This window comes from Cucurbita pepo, chromosome 3, assembly GCF_057944985.1.
Source record: "Cucurbita pepo subsp. pepo isolate OVF chromosome 3, ASM5794498v1, whole genome shotgun sequence".
In the NCBI taxonomy this organism is placed as follows: domain Eukaryota; kingdom Viridiplantae; phylum Streptophyta; class Magnoliopsida; order Cucurbitales; family Cucurbitaceae; genus Cucurbita; species Cucurbita pepo.
In genome coordinates, this window is record NC_141800.1 from 18600983 (window position 1) to 18618657 (window position 17675).

Sequence of the window (17675 nt, forward strand, 5' to 3'; positions counted from 1 at the left end):
CACTAATTTTGTATTTTTGTCTTTTTATCTGTATTGATATAAATATATTTTAAACTCCTAGCAGATTTATAATTCATCGCACACAAAATAAACAAACGAAATCAAAGTATAAAAATACTGACTTAGGCATAAACGATCAACCTGCTTCACCAATGTGGGTCTACATGACCCAATACACGATGGTTTTTATTGCTCTTCAAGCATCGCCTGTTTTTTCTATCTAATTTGTTGCTATCTGTCTGCGGAGTCATCGCGGCTTTAATACTACTATAACTATCGCGACCCATCAAAGGTAGTGATATCTCAAGCCAAATTATATACAGAAAAAATTCCATTCTCACCTACACATAATACTAGGAGAATGAAAAATTGAAGCAAACAGACCCGACGTCAATGCTATTACTCATCCTTATTCGTCGACTCGTGTTTTTTCTTTTGCCCAACTTCAACAAGCAATGTCAAAAGTGCCTCACACACCTGAGATGCATCTGCTTCGGAAGCGTCGTCATAGAGAGACGAATAAACCATCCAGGCATGATCTAGCTTGCGTTTTGGACGCACCACGGTGGATCCGGGGACTTCAGCATCACGGCAAGTTACAAGTCCATCACTCTTCTCGCGGTAGCGCATCTGCAGCAGCTGTGCGCAGGCTGCCATTGCAGCTCCCAGCGGTACCACTACAGGGAGTTTTGCAGCTTCTGCAGTAGAGAGTGGGGCTGGTAGTTCTGCATGAGCAACACGGGACAAGGTGGCCAAAACAGCAGGTGAAATGCTGGCTTCTGTGTGGAATGATACCACAGGGAGTTCTTCTGGCAACTGGTGCTGCATTAGAAATTTCTTCCTCCTATCATACGTTAAATCTTCGAGAGCTTGCATGTCGCCCTGCATAGAAAGCAAACAAATCATCGGACTTTTCTTCTGGTTCAAATTTCAAGCGGATCAAGTGCGTTTTTGGAATCTAAGCTATACAAATCATCGTTAAAAAACATTGATAAAAGAGGTCCCTGCCCTCTACTGCTGTCTGAAATTTCTTCATATTACTAGTCATGCTAGAAAACAGGAACGAGAAGCTACTGATAAAGAACGAGAGACCAATTTGATAATATATAAAGCCCATGACACACAGACACACAGATAGCTAGCATATGCGTTACCTGACAGGGAGGAAGTTTTTTTAAAAACATCAACTTGTAAGGTAAGTTGTAACTTCAACTCACAATAAATATAGGAAAGAATCTTGAAAAACAATTTACCTATGCATACCTTCATCACTTTACAAATCAAAATCTCCATAAGCTTCCGTACGTTCACATAGTCACCAAGCTGTCCTTCCCGCAAGATATCAGAGGCTATTGGACTACCGCCATATGGACTTTGAGCTAATGCCAAGCCGGCAACTTTTTCTCTCAAATCAGACCAATACAACGATAAGGCAGCTGCTGCATCTACTCCCCCTTTGCTGTGCCCAAGAATTAATACACGTTTTCCAGAACCCCAATATATTTCTTCAACATAGTCTTTGATCTCTCTTGCATTCCTCTCCACTGAAGCCTGATTATAGATTTTTCATTGTTTAGCATGATGGGAAGAGAAAATACAGAAAGGTCAGAACTTTGAAGCAAATCAAAATACCTCACTATGAATCTTGGCAATATGACAGGTCAGACCCATCTTTGAGAATTTCGTTTTTGTATCAACAAAATACAGTGGTCCATGGTTGCTGAAAAGCCCTACCAGTTACATGAGTTAAAGCCGCAGAACCAGGTAAGTATGTTTCCAAGCAAACCACTAAAGCATCTAAAGCAAAAAAATTGTTTAAGAAAGTGTTCCCTTACTGCATGTTAAAATTGAATTACAACAAAGAAACCAAGGATTTAAAACTAGATCTGGCAAGTCCAATCAAAATTCAATTTGACACTTCTATCTATAATTAAACTTTGTTCCAAAACCTCAAACTTTTAATGATTCAATCTTCCCACTTTTAATTCAACGTCATGAACAGTTCAAATTTTGTGTTTCCGTATCTAGGATTTGGTCACCTTGCCTTGATGACCAAAGGGAGGTATGAGATATAGTTCCTCGTATGATAACATGACTACAAGTCGACAAATACTGTATTTGATCACTTAAAAAGAATCGAAGTTCATAACAGCTTTATTGCCTGTATATTTTCATTAACATAAGATTGCAACTTAGTTTGGCCAAATGATCGACAGATGCCCAATTCACATGCATTGTCAAATATTAACCAACAAAATTTACCTGGAACCAGCAAGTAAACCACTGAATTAGGTACTTTGTGAATACCATGCCTGACAGAAAGAAAAGTGAGGCCACAATGTAAATTTATGCAAGATAACTAGTACAAAAGCAGCAGCAGCAGCTATCACTCATAGTACCTGATATCTTCCAAAATTTCCATAAACCTATCAGTTCCATCTTCAACCGAAGGCATTCCAGATGCACTTTGAAGCCACCCTATATCATCTGCAGATCCACGTACTGTCCTCAAAGCTCGATCAATAAGGCTGAATAAGATTGAGCATTACAAATGAAACAAACAAAACAAAGGAATTAAGTTATACGTATCAAACTAGACAAAAACTAGTCCACCCCTAAAATTCTCATTTGGTACATATATTTCCGCTTAATTCGGAACAATACCCTTGAAAAATTGACATGCCACTCCGACCAGTGTTATTTGACAACTGGAGACCACCACTATGGCCAGATGGTTCTTCAATTCTGGTCCTTGAAACTTCAGTATATACAGGGGGAGCAGCAATTGCAGCTACCTCTGATTCAGAAATTATTGATTGTGTAGCACTAGAGTTTTGATTTCCATTAGTTCTGGCTGTCGTTACTGCAGACTCTCTGGAAGAAAACGTCACTAATTCCTCTTCATGTAATGCAGAACTCCTAGGGTCTCTAAGCCCAGGGTCAACTGAGACCAAATCACCATAAAACTGTCACCAAATTAGTAGCACACAAGAAAAATACTAATAAAGACAAATAAATCCAAGTAGCGAGAATGGATGGAAATGTAAACCAGTGGTTAATAAAAAAGTAAGACATAATATCATTCGCACTTCTAGATCCAGGCTTGGTTAAATTGAAAACATTATAATAAACAATGATAGAAAAGTAACGAGTAAAAGAAACTATAAAAATATCCATGGAAGTAAACAAAAACAAAGAAAAGAATGAACCAGGACATGGAGAATTATTTTTAATAATAAAATAATTTTTAAAAAAACAAAAAAAGACACATGTACAAGCAGGTTGTAGAAGGTTCTAAGTCAACAGATCAACCAACAACCAAATGAACAAAATTTGAAAAGGTTGTAAAAGTTTTAAACTAATGGAGTAATTTGTCATAGAAGACACATGCAGAAGAAGGTAAATTCAAGAACGACATAAGATGAAGGTTGTTGAAGAGATGAAAGCAATAAGAGAAACACAAAAGAAACGGAAAGATAAATACCAGAAGAATCAGAAAAACAGCCAGTAAAGTACGAAGTTGTTTGTGCCACATAAGAAGCAGCCTCGTTGAGAACCGATACAGAAGTAAATAGCTGAGGAATAAGGCCCTCAATCAGACTATCATTGTCTTCCTGAGAAAGAGAAATTGTTCAGAGGCTATATATATGAAAAAAAACAGTGAACCATGCAGGTAGTAAGTTCCAATAGCAGATAACACATCAGCCACCAAAAACTTAGTATCAGGTAACACAAAGAAAGACCGTATCCTACCATCAGCCGAAAAGAAGGATAAGCTTTTTATCATGTTTAAATAAAAACAGTCATACGCACAAAACAAGCATTTCCTGCTTTACATTCATACTTGTGGCACACAATTTTACGAAGGAAAAAACAAATACATCATCAGTAGAAGTAAAATATTTCACAGAGTAAAAAAGATGCCAACAATTCCTGAATTTCTCTTAAGACTTCTTGAAGAGGCATTATATGTTATTTAAACCACTTATGATGTCTCATAAATGAGAAGATAAGTTAATTTTTCAATAATTAATTTCTTGTGACGTTGATTTCGAGAAGGAATAATGATGCCAATGGTCTTAGCTAGATTTCCAAGTAACTAACTCATTCATCGATAGAAATTCCACATTTCTTCATAAGTTGTATCATTTTTTACGGCAAACCAACTTCCATCAAGAACCACGAAGTAATCTTCTTCTTCCAGATTTCTGATTTCGATTATCTTCTCCCTGCAAGAGTCTGTGGTCATAAACCTTTCAAGACAGGCAGAGATAAAAATAAGAGCCTCTTGTTTTATAAGTTTCCAAAATGGTTCTAGCTTAATGAATGACATAATGTACAGGAAGCTTCGAATTGCAGTTTCCCATGATGATTGCTGCAATTTATATGGAACTTAACGCATTGTTTATGTATTGTCACAAAGTTTATGTAGGAGCCTACTCGCAAATAGAAACACTAGCAATGTAGTTCAAGTAAGTGAAACATTTCATAACAACGTTTGCTTCTTAACTTCGAAGTTTCAAACGCTCGAATACTTCTAAATGAATTTAGAAATGCGAAGATTATAAACAATCCTAAATCTATCAACACTAAACTGCCATATCAATTGATAATTTCAAAACGGCAAAAATAAATACAGTAAACTCCTATAAACTAAACGATCTGGTGCAGCTGACAGTATTTACGAGTTCACAAAATCTTAAACTTCTCGGGGGAATTAAAACCATAAAGATGGCGTAAATAGGAGGAAGCAAGAAAACCAGGACGATTCACCTAACGCATAACTTACCGCAGATGGATTGTCTGATTCCCCTCGTTTCGTATTCCCGCATTCCCTCATCCTTGAAAAGGGCGCCTTCGTGGTTGATTTGGGCTGAAGAAGTAAGACGGATGTAGAAATCCAAATAAGCTTTCCGAACAAACGAATTGAAATCCAGTGACGCAATGGAAAATCACGAATGGAGGTTGGATCCAGATTCGAGACCGCCGCGAGGCAAATGATTTACGCGGGAGGTAAGTCGTGGATTGGGCGGGGCCTCCGCTGCTGTAAATGATTTGGAGTCTGGAGAAGGAGAAATTATGAAGTGAAAATTGTAGGAAAAAAGTAATATATTACATTTGAAATTGATTGGTTAATGGTCGTTTCGACATCTGTCCTCATTTGTTGGCGACTTTGAACTATTTTTCCCTAAATTTTCAAATTAATATGTATAATAAAGTGAATTAAAATTTGCACTTAGCTTCATCATTCACGATCCAACATAGTTTTCAAATTCAGAATGAACGTCTTTTAATCCAAAGCTAAACTCGTTTTCAGTTACAGTAAAGTTAAAAAGAAGCACATTTTTTGTTTTCCGTGGGTTTCTCCAGATCACAAAGCATCCGGCGCGGCGGGGGGCTACACAGCCATCAGAGGCTACGAATGAGAATGCCTTCGAAGGTAATGCCCGGTCCAAATGCCAACGCCAGTCCCCATTCTTCCCCGTCCTCCCTCTTCAGCTTCTCCCTCATCTTCTCAATCACATAGAAGATGGTGTTGCTGCTAACATTCCCATACTCCATCAATGCCTTTCTGCTGCATTCCAGCTTCTCGCTTTTCAACCTCAGAGTTCTCTCTAGTTTATTCAGAATTGCTGGGCCACCAGGATGGACTGCCCAGAACAACTCGTTAAAATCCACCAGCTTTCCCTTTCCCATCAGCTTTCTGCAGAAGCCCTCTATGTTGTCGTCTATTCTCTGTGGAAGGTCTCTGCCAAGTTTGAAATTTATACCCTCCTCAGAAAGCCTGCCATCGATCACATAGTGGGTGTCTGGCAAGAATTGCTGGATGGCATAGTTCAGCTCCATGAAAGGAGACTCTTGCCCCGCCACAGGGTCTGCTCCAATGATCACAGCTGCAGCTCCATCTCCAAAAAGTGCCGCCCCAACGAGGTCATATGGGCGTGCATTGTTTGGGGGACGAAATCCGAGTATTGTAGTCTCGGACGTCGTCAACAAAATGCGGCTTCCTGGGTTGTTTTCTGCTAGGTCTTTGGCAACCCTGAGGCCAGTGACACCACCATAACAGCCTAGAAAATACAGCATCACCCGACCAACGTCGTTCTTCAAACCAAGCCGACTGGCAATGTAAAGATCCCCACCGGGCAAGCGGATTTCACTAGAAGAAACATACACAATGTGGGTGATATCTTCCACAGGCCTCCCCCATTCCTTAATGCAGGCTTTGCTAGCTTCAGTGGCCATCTCAACAACTGCAGGGTTAGCAATTTCCAACCTCTGTCGAATGGTGGGTGAGCCCTCTGTTACAAGCTCGGGATACTTATCCAAGATCTCTTTGCACATGACAGTGTATCTCGTCTTCACAGTGGTCGTTTTGCCTGGGATGAGAATAAAGAGAGCTTAGCTGCATGCTTACGAAAATGATATTTGAAAAGCGGTTAAAGAGAATGCTTGTATCAATATATTCAATGCAACATGTTTACATAAACGCTCCAACTTTTCCTTCACAGTTGCATCAACGCATTTTGTATCACGAATGTAGCCCTCCACCAAGCATTCTTGAGGAACGAGTTGGCTAGGAAATGCCTTGCCTATTGCAAGGATGGCTGCCTTCCCAGGCGTTGGAGCGCGCCTTGCCCGTTCATGATGGAGCATAGCTGACCCCTCACAACTCGTTTTTGACATACTTGGGAGCTTAAACAAGAAGAGTATAGGGTGTGTGTAAAGACCTGAATGAATCAAATCAGAGAGACTGGGAGAACTTAAATGGGGCATTGCATTACCCACTTTTTCTTGGAGAGAAGTTGGTGAGACGAACCATAAAACCAAATCCCAACTTACCATCCACACCCAATATGCATGACATCTAGCCCCCCACCCACGCACACACACCCCCAAGAACCTCAATTTTTTCCTCCCAAACTCAGCCTCAACAGAAACTTTCAATTCATTGATGGACTCCCGCGTCCACCAACCGTCCACCACTAATAAATATTATCCATCTTGACTCATTACGTATCGTCGTCAGTCTCACAGTTTTAAAACGTGTCTACTAGATACACGTTTCCACACCTTTATAAGAAATAAAGGCATTCGCTCTTCCACTTATGTGGGATCTCACATTCACCTCCTTTGGAGGTTACATTTTGTGTCCGTGAATAAAACATATATTTTCATGAAATTGATTGTTTCGAAACAAATTTATAAATAAATAAAAATTATAATGGAACATTCTTTTTTAAAAGGAGTATAATTGAAAAATGTAGCAAAAACGTCATCTTTGTGCTTGATAAAATGCCCATAATCGCATCTTGCATGGCTACATATGATCTGTTGACAGTTATCCATGTCCTCGATTGCCGCAATTCTTCTTTCCATTGCCCTCGTCCTTCTCCACGATTCTCTACTATTCTGTTATTATATATGTACCCATTTATATTCCACTCCCTTGTATCCACCTCCCTCGCCGATCTCACTCATTTATCTTTGTAACAATGGCGAATAATCCTCTTAGAGTCCTCGTCACCGGTGCTGCTGGTATTATTACATTCTTTCAGTTTTTCATTTCTTTCAATTTAATGCAATACTTGCATATGCCTGGGTTGCGTGATAATGTAGCAAAGTCTTGATGTATCTCTCTGCTTCGCATCGCTGAATAGAATAATGTCTGTTTTTTCGCTGTCGATTTCGTTGGTTTGTTAAAAGAACGGAAGATTCGAATTCTTGTATTGGGAATCTGGACACCGTCATGATTCTGCCTTGAATGTTGACTAGTTTTAGTATGGCGTGGGTGGGTTGTGTCCGCCGATTCCTTGCTTCTCTGCGAGTGATGCTCTCCTTCAAATTCTGGAGGGATAGTTGAGATTTGTGTTGATTGCTAGCAGAAATTGTTTTTGGATCCTTTCGATTGAGAGAAAAATGGAGCAATTCGAACTGTTTCAGAAATTTGCTCTTGTTTCGTTTACCATCGCGTTTTTCTGGAAGCTCATAAGGCATATGTTGAGTTTTGTGAACGTGGAGAAGGAACCAGTGAGAGTTCTAATCACTGGGGCCGCAGGCATGTTTAGTTCTTCTTCGGCTTTGCATTGTCTTCTTTCGTGTATAGCTATTATGTTTGATATTACTTGGGGACTGTTTGTTATAGTTGCAGTTTGTTTTTCGTGTTTCTCTTTTTACTATATTTTAAGAATAAGAGTTTGATTCTTATTACTATTTCATTTTTATGAGTATTTTTTAATTTGCATACATATTTTGAATTATTCGATTTTGCTGATTGCTGCATCCATTTTGAAATCCTTACGCTGCACAAATTGATGTTGATCATGCCGGTTCTTTCTCTAGTTGTCTTATTTCTTCATTTCCATTTTCACTTGAATGCATACCCCAAGTATCTCAAGAATTTGAACTATGAAAGGAAATTTAGTATCTTGTTCTCAGAAGTTTAGCAAGCAGTTTGCGTATTTGAGCCAAGCCACATTAATTCTACCTTCCCTTTGTCGTACAGGGCAAATTGGTTATGCAATTGTTCCAATGATTGCAAGAGGGGTCATGCTAGGCCCTGATCAGCCAGTAATTCTGCACATGCTTGATATTGAGCCTGCAGCTGAGGCTTTGAACGGTGTAAAAATGGAATTAATAGATGCTGCCTTTCCTCTGCTAAAGGGTATGTTTTTAGTAAAATCTTGTCTTTCTTTGGGCGATAAGCTTTTGTGGGTTTTGAACTTTGTGTACTATGCCCAAGCAGGTGTTGTTGCTACAACCGATGCTGTTGAAGCGTGTAAGGAGGTCAATATTGCAGTTATGGTTGGTGGTTTTCCTCGAAAGGAGGGCATGGAAAGGAAGGATGTGATGTCGAAAAATGTCTCCATTTACAAAGCACAGGCTTCAGCCTTGGAGAAGCATGCTGCTCCAGATTGCAAGGTGAGGAGCCTCCAAAATACAAGTTATATATATTTTCTGAAAGTATACAAATCGGTATATCATCATATATGGATAGTTTTCCATCTTCGTCACCCCTCCACCCCCAAGCTACAATTTAGTTCCCAGCGTTTGCCTACCTCATCTACGCTCATCTACGCCTCTTCCTCTTTTAACAATGCTCCCTCCCCCATTGCTTGACAACTTTGCTAACAAACGAGCTCCTATTGGCAATACTATAACATTGCTTTAGAGCTATAGTTGATTTCTTTTCACTCCATTTTATTGAAGGAATTGCATTAATTATACAGGTATTAGTGGTGGCCAACCCAGCCAACACAAATGCTCTCATCTTGAAAGAGTTTGCACCTTCAATCCCGGAGAAGAACATCACATGTCTTACACGATTGGATCATAACCGAGCATTAGGCCAAATCTCTGAGAGGCTAAAGGTGCAAGTTAGTGATGTGTCGAATGTCATTATCTGGGGCAATCACTCTTCTACACAGTACCCAGATGTCAATCATGCAAAAGTCACCACTAGCAGTGGAGAGAAACCAGTTCGAGAATTGGTTGCAGATGATCAATGGTAACATTACAACTTTGACCACATCTACATATCTTATAGAAGATGCTTGCTCTTCTTTCCTTTGAAAGAAGATTTACTTAAGTAGTTCGTCCAAAGCAGGGAGAAAAACTTAAAAAAGATGAGATGTGTTCTGTTCTAACTTTCAATTGCTGATTAATTTTGAAGGTTGAATACCGAGTTTATTAGCACTGTACAGCAGCGTGGTGCTGCCATTATAAAGGCTCGAAAACTTTCTAGTGCACTGTCTGCTGCCAGTGCTGCTTGTGATCATATAAACAACTGGGTTCTGGGGACCCGCAAGGTTCATCCTTAAAATAGCATTTGATCATGAATGGTTTTTTTATTTTTAAATTAACCTTTTGGCTGACATTTATCTCCTTCGTTGCATCCATCATTTAGGGAACTTGGGTTTCCATGGGAGTGTACTCCGATGGTTCTTATGGTATAGAACGTGGTCTTATCTACTCCTTTCCAGTCACATGTGAGAAGGGAGAATGGTCAATCGTCCAGGGTAAGCTTCTTTCTTTCTGGGTCAAGGGTCAAGGGTCGAGGAAATTAATGACTGGATATTTATGCGTTCATTTAACATGGAACATGAAGGATAAAAGTTAGAATGGAAGTGTGTATTATTATGAAGGGGTTTCTATTACAACTGCAGGGCTGAAGATTGATGAGTTTTCTAGAGCGAAGATGGATGCAACAGCAAAAGAGCTGATTGAGGAGAAGGCTCTGGCTTATTCATGCCTTGGTTGATATGGAGTTTATTTATTTATGCTATTTGAGTCGTGGTTTAGCTTCTTCAATAAGTCGTTTAGTTATATATTCATTTGGCTTCCTTTCTTCAATAAGTTCTGGAAATCGTACACAAAATTGTGGGCAGTGTTCATTATTTGATGCGATCTGAAGTTGGGTGTGTTGTTGTTATAGGAGGATCCCAGGGCTGCAAATGCTCTCCTACCTAATCTACTCCTCTACAGAGTACTTTACTTCCTCAATTGTATTCACTTGGATTGAATATACTTTCTTAATCTCATTGCCAACATCATACCTACCTTTTGGTTGATCTTCAAAGTACATAATTAAAACTTGTTTGTTGTTCTACAAGTACATAATTAAAAAATTGTCGTAATAGTAGATAATTTAAATTTGAAATTAAATAAATCAAATTTATGATAATATAAAATATAATTTTTTTATTTAAAAGGAGAGGAAAGCATAAAGACCCATTCAGCTTCCGCTTGCTCTCACGTCCTCAATATTTTCTTCTCTCGCCGTCTCCTCCTCTCTTTCAGCAGCTCAGTTTCGCCGCCGCATCTTTCCGGTTCAGTTCTGCCGGGTTTGCCCTAATTTCCTTTTTCTCACAGGTGAATTTTCAATCTCTATCCATGTCTTCTCTCCCACTTGAAAAACTCATATTAGGACTTGTCTTAATAAAGAATGGAGGCGTTGTTTTGATTTTTTTTTCGTTTGTTTTAATGCAACTGCACGATAGAAACGAAAAAATAAACAGGATCATGGCTCATTGACACTTGGCGAACTGCGTTTTGATATCTCTTCGGTATATACCGAAAACTGCCTCGTTCACGCGACCGTCAATTTATGTTTGTGGGATATAGTTAGAAGAAAACAACGAGTACTTTTTGAAAAATAAAAATGTTATGAATACCATCTCCAATGATACTTGTAATTTATTGGAAATAGGAGCCGTCTATATGGCTTGTACTTCATGTACTTGATTTAGAAAGTTATAGAAAATATTTAGAAGTAGAGGAATTAAAGGGACCTAAAAAATCATCCCTTACAGCCACTTTTATAGATAGTGTGGATATAGATTATAAATTTAGAGGAAAAACGATTTTCTCAATATACCTATGGATACATTTTATAAATATAGAAATTCTGGTAGAGAACGATGAAGAAGTGTGTCGGTAATTGGAAGCCCTCTTTTGATAGTGGCACAAGTTGTCTCTAGAAGTCGATAATTCTTGTTTGTCTGTGTGAACATGACACGCTCTCTCTCTCTCTCCCTCTCTCTCTCTCTCTCTCTCTCAGTGACAACTTTCATTTCTTCATATTTGTTTTGGGAGTCTGAAAGATTCTCTCTGTATATTACATGTTTGGACGTTATTGACGATGTCTCAGAGTGAATTTTAGGTTGGAAAAAATGAATGAGACGATGAGACAATTTCAACAGAGCTTAATTGAGCTAGAAGCTGAAGCAGAGCGTCTCCTTGTAGCCCGCAACGAAGTAAGCTTAAAAATATTTGAAGTTTGGCAACTTGGCTTACAAGATTACTTGTATTTCCTCCTCGCAATATACGCTCTTTGCCACTTAAATGGAGATTGCAGTGACTGCTTTGAGGAGGCGAGCAAGGACAACAAAGTCTAGTGTTCCATCGCCTTTTGAGTCAATAATGAAGGAGGTGGGGGGTTCTGAATCAAGGCCATTGGTGAAGGAGATTTGCACTACCTGCGGGAATCACGATTCTAATGAGTGCACATGGACGATGTTCCCAGGAACTGATGTGTTCGCCAGGGTACCATTTCATGCTGCTCATACAATCTTGGAGACAGGTTATTGATGGGATTTCTTTTTTCATGCTATTAATTTTATGTCATTTATTAGTGCATGACTCTTTAAGAGATAATATATTAAACTTCATTGAAACATATGCATTTCCGTGTTCACTGGACTCCCTTTTAAAGAATACAATAGTCAGCCTATAATTTTCTTCTGGGAACGTTCATTTCATTCACTTGGACTTTGTGGAGCTTTCACTTTATTTTGACAGTTGAATTATTGTTTCTGGTCTGTATCCCTTTTACATGGCAGATCAGTCGAAACTTGACTTTGAGGCAAAGAAATTACAGAGTTATGTAAAAGACCAGTCCCTTCTGATTTCAGAAAAAGGTGCCCTTGCTGACAAGATCAGTCCGGGGGTGCTCAAGTCATTGGTGACGTTGACAGACAAACCAAAATGATTTTGCCATTCCTACTCCAATATGAATGAGGAGGTGGGCATTGAGTTCATCCAGGACCCTTGTTGCTGGTGCTTGGAAAATTCTACCTTTGCTGTGACTTGGATGGAGGACTGATTCTCATTCATGTGTGGAAAACGCAAGTACATTCTTTATCACTTTTTACTGTGTTTACTAATATAATTGTGCGTGATGGGTAGATTTAGAATAGATAATATCTCCAAGTCTTTGCTTCTGTGACAGTTTTGAACTTTCTGTCCAAGTCTGTTTTGGTGCTTGGAGTAGTAAGATGTAAGAATTTAGTCTGAAACACGGCGTTTGCTTTATTCACAAGAGTTATAAGCTCAAAAGTTTTAGCATTACAAGATCCATACTTAAATTAAATTCCCCTTGAATATAAGAGTTATCTTGCTTCCATGCCAAAATTTAGGATATGCATAGTTCATGAGCTGGAAACTTAGTGTTGGTTTGTGGTTTTTTTTTTTTTAATAATAGTTAGTGTGTAGTATAAGAGGCAAAGTCTTACAACAATGAGTATCTAATCTATACAGTCTAAGGTGTTTAAGCACGTCTAATGATCTAATACAAATGTAAAATTTAATTCAATAATGGATAAAACAGTAAATGTATCCAAACATAGTTGAGTAAATAAAACACCATGAAAGGTACTCTACAATTGCTGAGCTCTACGACAAAATTACAATAAAGGGGAAGAAAATGGGCGGGAAAACAAAGAATTGTACAGTTACCAAATGTTCGTGGTTCCACTTAAGAGGACTACACATACATCTCTATAATTATAATATACTTCTAAACAACGTGAGAATCGTGATCGTGAAAGGAGTTCCATAACTCGCAACATTCTTCATCTTCCTCCTTCGATTTCCCTCTCACGGACAGCATCCCAAACGCGGTGCTCGGCGCCTGCATCAGGTCCAGCGTCACGTGCGCACCGCCATTTTCATTCATCCCCTCCCAGCTCTGTTGCTGCTGCTGCTGCTCGCAATACAACCCCTGCTGCTGATGGAATCCAACGCCGCCGCCGCCTCCTCCGAAGTCATCCGTCGCCGCCGCGTGGTTCAAGTGCCAATCTCTGTCCAGAATCAGCTGACGAGCGAGAATGGCGGCGCGATTCTCCGCTATCAGTTCTCGGAGTGCTGCACTCGACCTCAGCGACAGCTCCGATGAGGTCGCCCATGTTTCTTTCTTCGATGACAGAAGAGAGAGAGCACGTCCCGTCGGCGATGGTATGTATGCAATGCTACCTGTCATAGGCTTGTTTTCTGCAATTCCCCCCCCAAATGTTAGGGCAAAATCAATTCGATTCCCAAGATACTGGATTAATCTGAATTCTCTCTCTCTCTCTCCCTCTCTCTCTCTTTTTTTTTTTTTTTTGTCACTCTTGAACCATATTTGGAGGTTGAGAATAAGAAGGAAACTAAAACTGGTGTTTCTTCTTCTCTCCTTTATTCCAAAAACATAATAATTGGGATAAGAATTGGTTTGTTGAGTACCCAACAGATTGATAGGGGAATTTGGTACCTTGGGTGCAGTTCCTTGCCGCCACAGATTCATGAGAACTCTTTCTTCTCCTCTCATTGTGCCCTGCCAATCTCCTCCTACAGCTCCTCTTTGAGTCATCAAACTCTGAAATCACATGGAACCTACACAACAACCCAATTCTTGTTTTTTATTTTTCTTTTCATTTTCCTATTATCTTCTACACATAATTTAATCTCAAAAGTTAGTGTCTTTTGAAGTGCTCCACCTGCTACACTGCTGACAGAACCTCTGCTCTAAGCCTACAACCACAACTTTTGGAGCCTTCGAGTGCATCTCGCACACTCTATGCCTACGGTGGTAGTCCTTCGCGTTCACCAGCGCCACATGGCATCCCTCCACTTGGCACCGGGGTACGGTCGTCGGAACTGGGCCATAAGGCCCTCCATCTCCACCGTATAAAGCCTTCCCTCTCTTCCCCACCGTGGCGAAGCCTCCCACGACGGACGGCGCAGTGGCGTCCTCGAAGTAGTGCCTCTTGCCGAGCTTCAAACACATGAGGTGGGGGTCTGGGTGGAAATGGGCGCGCTGGTGATCGGCAGCATAGAGAAACTGGTGGTGGCGGGCGTCCGCGTCATGTGGGTGGAGCCAGAGGGCGTGGGCGGACATGGGTTGGGATCGGGTGGTGTCGGGGCAGAGAGAGTTGGCAGTGGCCCAATCCAAGTCGAAGCGGGAGGAATTGAAGTCCCAGATGTTATTGGGGCAAGAAAGATTAGTGGCGTTGGGAGTTTGGTCTCTGGTGGGATTGGAGTGTCCCATCAAGTTGGCGCAGATCTCCATCTCCATTTTAGGAGTGGGTGCAGAAGTGGAAGGGGTAGAGAAGGAAAAGAGGAGGAGAGGATTGGTGGGTTGGTGAGAGAAGGAAGAGAGGGAGATGGGGTTGGGGGAATTTATACCAAAAGAGGGAAGGAAGAGGTTGATGTCGGGAAAAACAGAGTCAGAGAGAGAGAAAGAGTGAAGCAGTGAAGAGTGTTCTCTGATATAATTGTAAAGGGTTAGTAAAAGGGCAATGGATGGGGGTTTGTAAAAGGGCAATGGATGGGGGTTAGTAAAAGGGCAATGGATGGGGGTTAAAGTGAGTGGACGAAAGGAAAGGCTGCAGAATTGCAGTCTCTGAGTAGTAGGGGAGAGAGAGGAGGGGAGGAAAGTGGTAAGAAATGATACAATTTCATCCCTTATGTAAATTAATTGGAGTAAAAAAAAAATACAGAAAAAGAAAGAAAAGAGAAGGAAATAAGTTAATTAAATGCGAGGTGAGAGAATAAAGAGTGTGAGTGGAGAGAGAAAGGAAGGGAAAGGGGGTAGGCCATACACGTGTTAAATGTGGGGTCCACCTCAAGATCTTCCCAAAAACAGCAAAGATTGACCCACAGTGCCTGATTGCGACCACTCCTCACCATTCTCTTTGAAGCCCCCTCTCCCCGATTAATTAATAATAAAAAAAGGATGGAGGATGGGGTCCAAGGAAGAGACAGGAAGTCTGATAGGATTCTGCCACGTGTACGGCGGGGAAAGCAGCGAAGACAAATATATCTTGGGAGTACACATGTCCAAACATCTCTCCAATCCGATTTGCATAACCAAAATAAAGAAATAATGTATTATTATTATTATTATTATTATTATTATTATGTTTGGGATAAAAAAGAAAGAAAAAAACTGCAAATGTACTCGAAAACACAGATTGGAGCATGATGAGATTAATAGATTGTTTCTTTTAATGAAACATTTGGAATTCCAAAAACCTGTTCTAATCCATCAACAATGAATAAATAAACATCTGGTGGGACCCACTGGTGTGTGTGTGTTTTTTTATAATTATTTTGTAATGAAACAGGAAAAATTAGGAAAGAGGAGGAAAGAGAAAGAGAAGGGAAAAGAGAAGGGAAAAGAAATGGGAAAAGAGAAGGGAAAAGAGAAGGGAAAAGAAATGGGAAAAGAAAAATGGGAAAAGAAATGGGAAAAGAAATGGGAAAAGAAAAATGGGAAAAGAAATGGGAAAAGAAAAATGGGAAAAGAAATGGGAAAAGAAAAATGGGAAAAGAAATGGGAAAAGAAAAATGGGAAAAGAAATGGGAAAAGAAAAATGGGAAAAGAGGTTCCATCAAAGCTGAGTCAAGATGGGGCCTTGGCCTGTGATGGGTGAAGTCATAAAAAAGAAAGGAAGGAGATGGGCCCTGATTCTCTCTGCCAATCTATTTACTCTATTCTCTCTCTCTCTCTTCTCAATTATTTGCTTCTCTCTCTTCTCCATTTATTTCCTCTCCAATCATACCAGTTTTCATAAAGCACTGTTACCATTATAGGGGATATATAACGGGTTGAGTGAAGCAAGTATTTTGATTATATTTACAACTTGTTTTTTTACCCTAATCCATAAACAACCAGGAAATGAATGATCACTCTCCAAACAAAGTCGAGTCTGACCCCTTCTTACCCACAACCTTTTATTTCACTTGATTGCTCCTGCTTATTCAAATGCTTAAAAAAAACATTTCTTCCCCTTTCTTCATCTCCCTGCTTTTGGAGTGACATTCACTTTTGTGTATCCAATATGTATTTTTAATCATTTTGTCGTCAAATTATTATTTTCAAGGATTTTCCAGGTATTCATCATTTTCAAGGCTCTCAAATGGACTCAAGGTGCGACAGCCCAAATTAGTATGTAATATGGGTCGAATACAGCGGCCCACTAAAATCTTGTATTTTTCCCTAAAACACCCCTATCCACACCTTGCATGGACGTTTTCGAAAAACGGCCTGGGTGCTGACGTACGCATTTCGCAAGTCGTTTTCGAAATGGGCCCATCGTCTGATTCCGACCAACACCTGGATGCGGCCGACACACCGGCGGCTGGTTTCAAGTCGGACACATTTTATAACCGTAAACCAACAGAGTTGCAGTTACATGCATATGCTCACTTGAAATTGCATATAGCTACAGATACAATTTAGTGCACTAAACATGATTTCAAATTAGAAATTACTATTCAAGGTTTACAATCTTTAGTTTATTTTAAGAGCAGGTTAATGGATTCAACACATGACATCCTTGAGAAGCTTGTAGCGGCGTGGAGCAGGGCGAGGCGAGGGCACTCCAGTGGCAGAGCTTTTTGTTTCAGTAATTTGATCAGTGATTTTGTGAGGCTTTTGGGATGTGGCGCCATTGTTGGCAGCCGCAGGGCCAGGGCGGCGAGTTGTGTGTTCGGTTCGGCACCAATCGCAGAGTCGAGTTATTGGGTCGGCCGATTCCCCGCAGTAGAAGTTACTGCAATAACTGAACTACCAAAATTGAAGTTGGTACGAAAAGGGCGAGAAAGAAAAGAAGAGCGTGAGTGTCCTTACGAGTGCTGGAAGCGGTTGGAGCAATTGGCGCAGCGGAAGAGCTTGGCTGGAAAACCGACGTCGCCACACAGGCAACAGAGGGGGCGATTCAAATCCATGGCTTGGGGGTTACAGGGGAATTGTACGCATATATATATATATATATATATATATATATATATATATATATATGGGAATGGAGTGGGCGTGTGAACCTCTCATTTTCTTTGACAGCCTTTTTATTTATTATTTTTTCTTCAATTCCAGGTGTATATATAAATATATTATGTAAGGACGTACACGCGGA

General features: G+C 40.1%; 6 protein-coding genes across 13 annotated transcripts; 2 read left to right on the plus strand and 4 right to left on the minus strand.

Annotated features, from left to right (window-relative positions):
* Positions 1-101: 101 nt before the first annotated feature.
* Positions 102-5077, minus strand: LOC111790226 (uncharacterized). 3 transcript variants are annotated; one of them, XM_087122507.1, is made up of 9 exons: positions 4790-5077; positions 4105-4229; positions 3485-3614; positions 2665-2966; positions 2400-2528; positions 2263-2312; positions 1633-1730; positions 1264-1551; positions 102-882 (listed from the first exon to the last, which is right to left on the minus strand). In XM_087122507.1, the coding sequence occupies exons 3-9, from the start codon at positions 3533-3535 to the stop codon at positions 400-402; spliced, it is 1401 nt and encodes a 466-aa protein (XP_086978633.1). In that variant the 5' UTR covers positions 3536-3614; positions 4105-4229; positions 4790-5077; the 3' UTR covers positions 102-399. The 3 variants fall into 3 exon arrangements, with proteins under 3 accessions (XP_086978633.1, XP_023526844.1, XP_023526845.1); XM_023671076.2 differs by lacking the exon at positions 4105-4229 and having other exon boundaries at positions 2665-2944; XM_023671077.2 differs by lacking the exon at positions 4105-4229.
* Positions 5078-5219: 142 nt separating this feature from the next.
* Positions 5220-7030, minus strand: LOC111790228 (type III polyketide synthase A-like). Of its 2 annotated transcripts, none has more exons than XM_023671079.2 (2): positions 6483-7030; positions 5220-6377 (listed from the first exon to the last, which is right to left on the minus strand). In XM_023671079.2, the coding sequence occupies exons 1-2, from the start codon at positions 6841-6843 to the stop codon at positions 5410-5412; spliced, it is 1329 nt and encodes a 442-aa protein (XP_023526847.2). In that variant the 5' UTR covers positions 6844-7030; the 3' UTR covers positions 5220-5409. The 2 variants fall into 2 exon arrangements, with proteins under 2 accessions (XP_023526847.2, XP_086978635.1); XM_087122509.1 differs by having other exon boundaries at positions 6729-7028.
* A 347-nt stretch (positions 7031-7377) lies between these two features.
* LOC111790231 (malate dehydrogenase) lies at positions 7378-10556 on the plus strand. Of its 2 annotated transcripts, none has more exons than XM_087122510.1 (7): positions 7378-7536; positions 8504-8662; positions 8744-8919; positions 9228-9505; positions 9671-9806; positions 9905-10016; positions 10164-10556. In XM_087122510.1, the coding sequence occupies exons 1-7, from the start codon at positions 7494-7496 to the stop codon at positions 10256-10258; spliced, it is 999 nt and encodes a 332-aa protein (XP_086978636.1). In that variant the 5' UTR covers positions 7378-7493; the 3' UTR covers positions 10259-10556. The 2 variants fall into 2 exon arrangements, with proteins under 2 accessions (XP_086978636.1, XP_023526849.1); XM_023671081.2 differs by lacking the exon at positions 7378-7536 and adding an exon at positions 7850-8056.
* Positions 10557-10722: 166 nt separating this feature from the next.
* LOC111790232 (uncharacterized) lies at positions 10723-12843 on the plus strand. Of its 4 annotated transcripts, none has more exons than XM_087122570.1 (4): positions 10723-10869; positions 11660-11753; positions 11848-12079; positions 12339-12843. In XM_087122570.1, exons 2-4 carry the CDS (start codon positions 11670-11672, stop codon positions 12485-12487), a joined length of 465 nt encoding a protein of 154 aa, XP_086978696.1. In that variant the 5' UTR covers positions 10723-10869; positions 11660-11669; the 3' UTR covers positions 12488-12843. The 4 variants fall into 4 exon arrangements, with proteins under 4 accessions (XP_086978696.1, XP_086978697.1, XP_086978698.1 ...); XM_087122571.1 differs by having other exon boundaries at positions 10723-10841; XM_087122572.1 differs by having other exon boundaries at positions 10724-10869; positions 11648-11753.
* A 268-nt stretch (positions 12844-13111) lies between these two features.
* On the minus strand, positions 13112-15266 carry LOC111790230 (squamosa promoter-binding-like protein 7). Its single transcript, XM_023671080.2, has 3 exons — positions 14253-15266; positions 14027-14148; positions 13112-13767 (listed from the first exon to the last, which is right to left on the minus strand). Exons 1-3 carry the CDS (start codon positions 14828-14830, stop codon positions 13295-13297), a joined length of 1173 nt encoding a protein of 390 aa, XP_023526848.1. The 5' UTR covers positions 14831-15266; the 3' UTR covers positions 13112-13294.
* Positions 15267-16677: 1411 nt separating this feature from the next.
* On the minus strand, positions 16678-17508 carry LOC111790233 (uncharacterized). Its single transcript, XM_023671087.2, has 2 exons — positions 17390-17508; positions 16678-17321 (listed from the first exon to the last, which is right to left on the minus strand). The coding sequence occupies exons 1-2, from the start codon at positions 17485-17487 to the stop codon at positions 17081-17083; spliced, it is 339 nt and encodes a 112-aa protein (XP_023526855.1). The 5' UTR covers positions 17488-17508; the 3' UTR covers positions 16678-17080.
* Positions 17509-17675: the final 167 nt, after the last annotated feature.

Coding starts and splice junctions, on each gene's coding strand:
- LOC111790231 (XM_023671081.2), top strand. CDS start 7,918: ATGGAGCAATTCGAACTGTTTCAGAAATTTGCTCTTGTTTCGTTTACC. Junction 8,920..9,227: donor ATGCTGCTCCAGATTGCAAG/GTGAGGAGCCTC, acceptor TTAATTATACAG/GTATTAGTGGTGGCCAACCC. Junction 9,807..9,904: donor GGGTTCTGGGGACCCGCAAG/GTTCATCCTTAA, acceptor TCCATCATTTAG/GGAACTTGGGTTTCCATGGG.
- LOC111790233 (XM_023671087.2), bottom strand. CDS start 17,487: ATGGATTTGAATCGCCCCCTCTGTTGCCTGTGTGGCGACGTCGGTTTT. Junction 17,322..17,389: donor TCCAACCGCTTCCAGCACTC/GTAAGGACACTC, acceptor TTGGTAGTTCAG/TTATTGCAGTAACTTCTACT.
- LOC111790226 (XM_023671076.2), bottom strand. CDS start 4,840: ATGAGGGAATGCGGGAATACGAAACGAGGGGAATCAGACAATCCATCT. Junction 2,313..2,399: donor GAAATTTTGGAAGATATCAG/GTACTATGAGTG, acceptor TCTTTCTGTCAG/GCATGGTATTCACAAAGTAC. Junction 883..1,263: donor TGATTTGTAAAGTGATGAAG/GTATGCATAGGT, acceptor CTTTCTATGCAG/GGCGACATGCAAGCTCTCGA.
- LOC111790228 (XM_023671079.2), bottom strand. CDS start 6,843: ATGGTAAGTTGGGATTTGGTTTTATGGTTCGTCTCACCAACTTCTCTC. Junction 6,378..6,482: donor GGAAAAGTTGGAGCGTTTAT/GTAAACATGTTG, acceptor TTCTCATCCCAG/GCAAAACGACCACTGTGAAG.
- LOC111790230 (XM_023671080.2), bottom strand. CDS start 14,830: ATGGAGATGGAGATCTGCGCCAACTTGATGGGACACTCCAATCCCACC. Junction 14,149..14,252: donor TTCTGTCAGCAGTGTAGCAG/GTGGAGCACTTC, acceptor GTTGTTGTGTAG/GTTCCATGTGATTTCAGAGT. Junction 13,768..14,026: donor GGCAAGGAACTGCACCCAAG/GTACCAAATTCC, acceptor GGGGAATTGCAG/AAAACAAGCCTATGACAGGT.
- LOC111790232 (XM_087122570.1), top strand. CDS start 11,670: ATGAATGAGACGATGAGACAATTTCAACAGAGCTTAATTGAGCTAGAA. Junction 11,754..11,847: donor TCCTTGTAGCCCGCAACGAA/GTAAGCTTAAAA, acceptor ACTTAAATGGAG/ATTGCAGTGACTGCTTTGAG. Junction 12,080..12,338: donor TCATACAATCTTGGAGACAG/GTTATTGATGGG, acceptor TTTACATGGCAG/ATCAGTCGAAACTTGACTTT.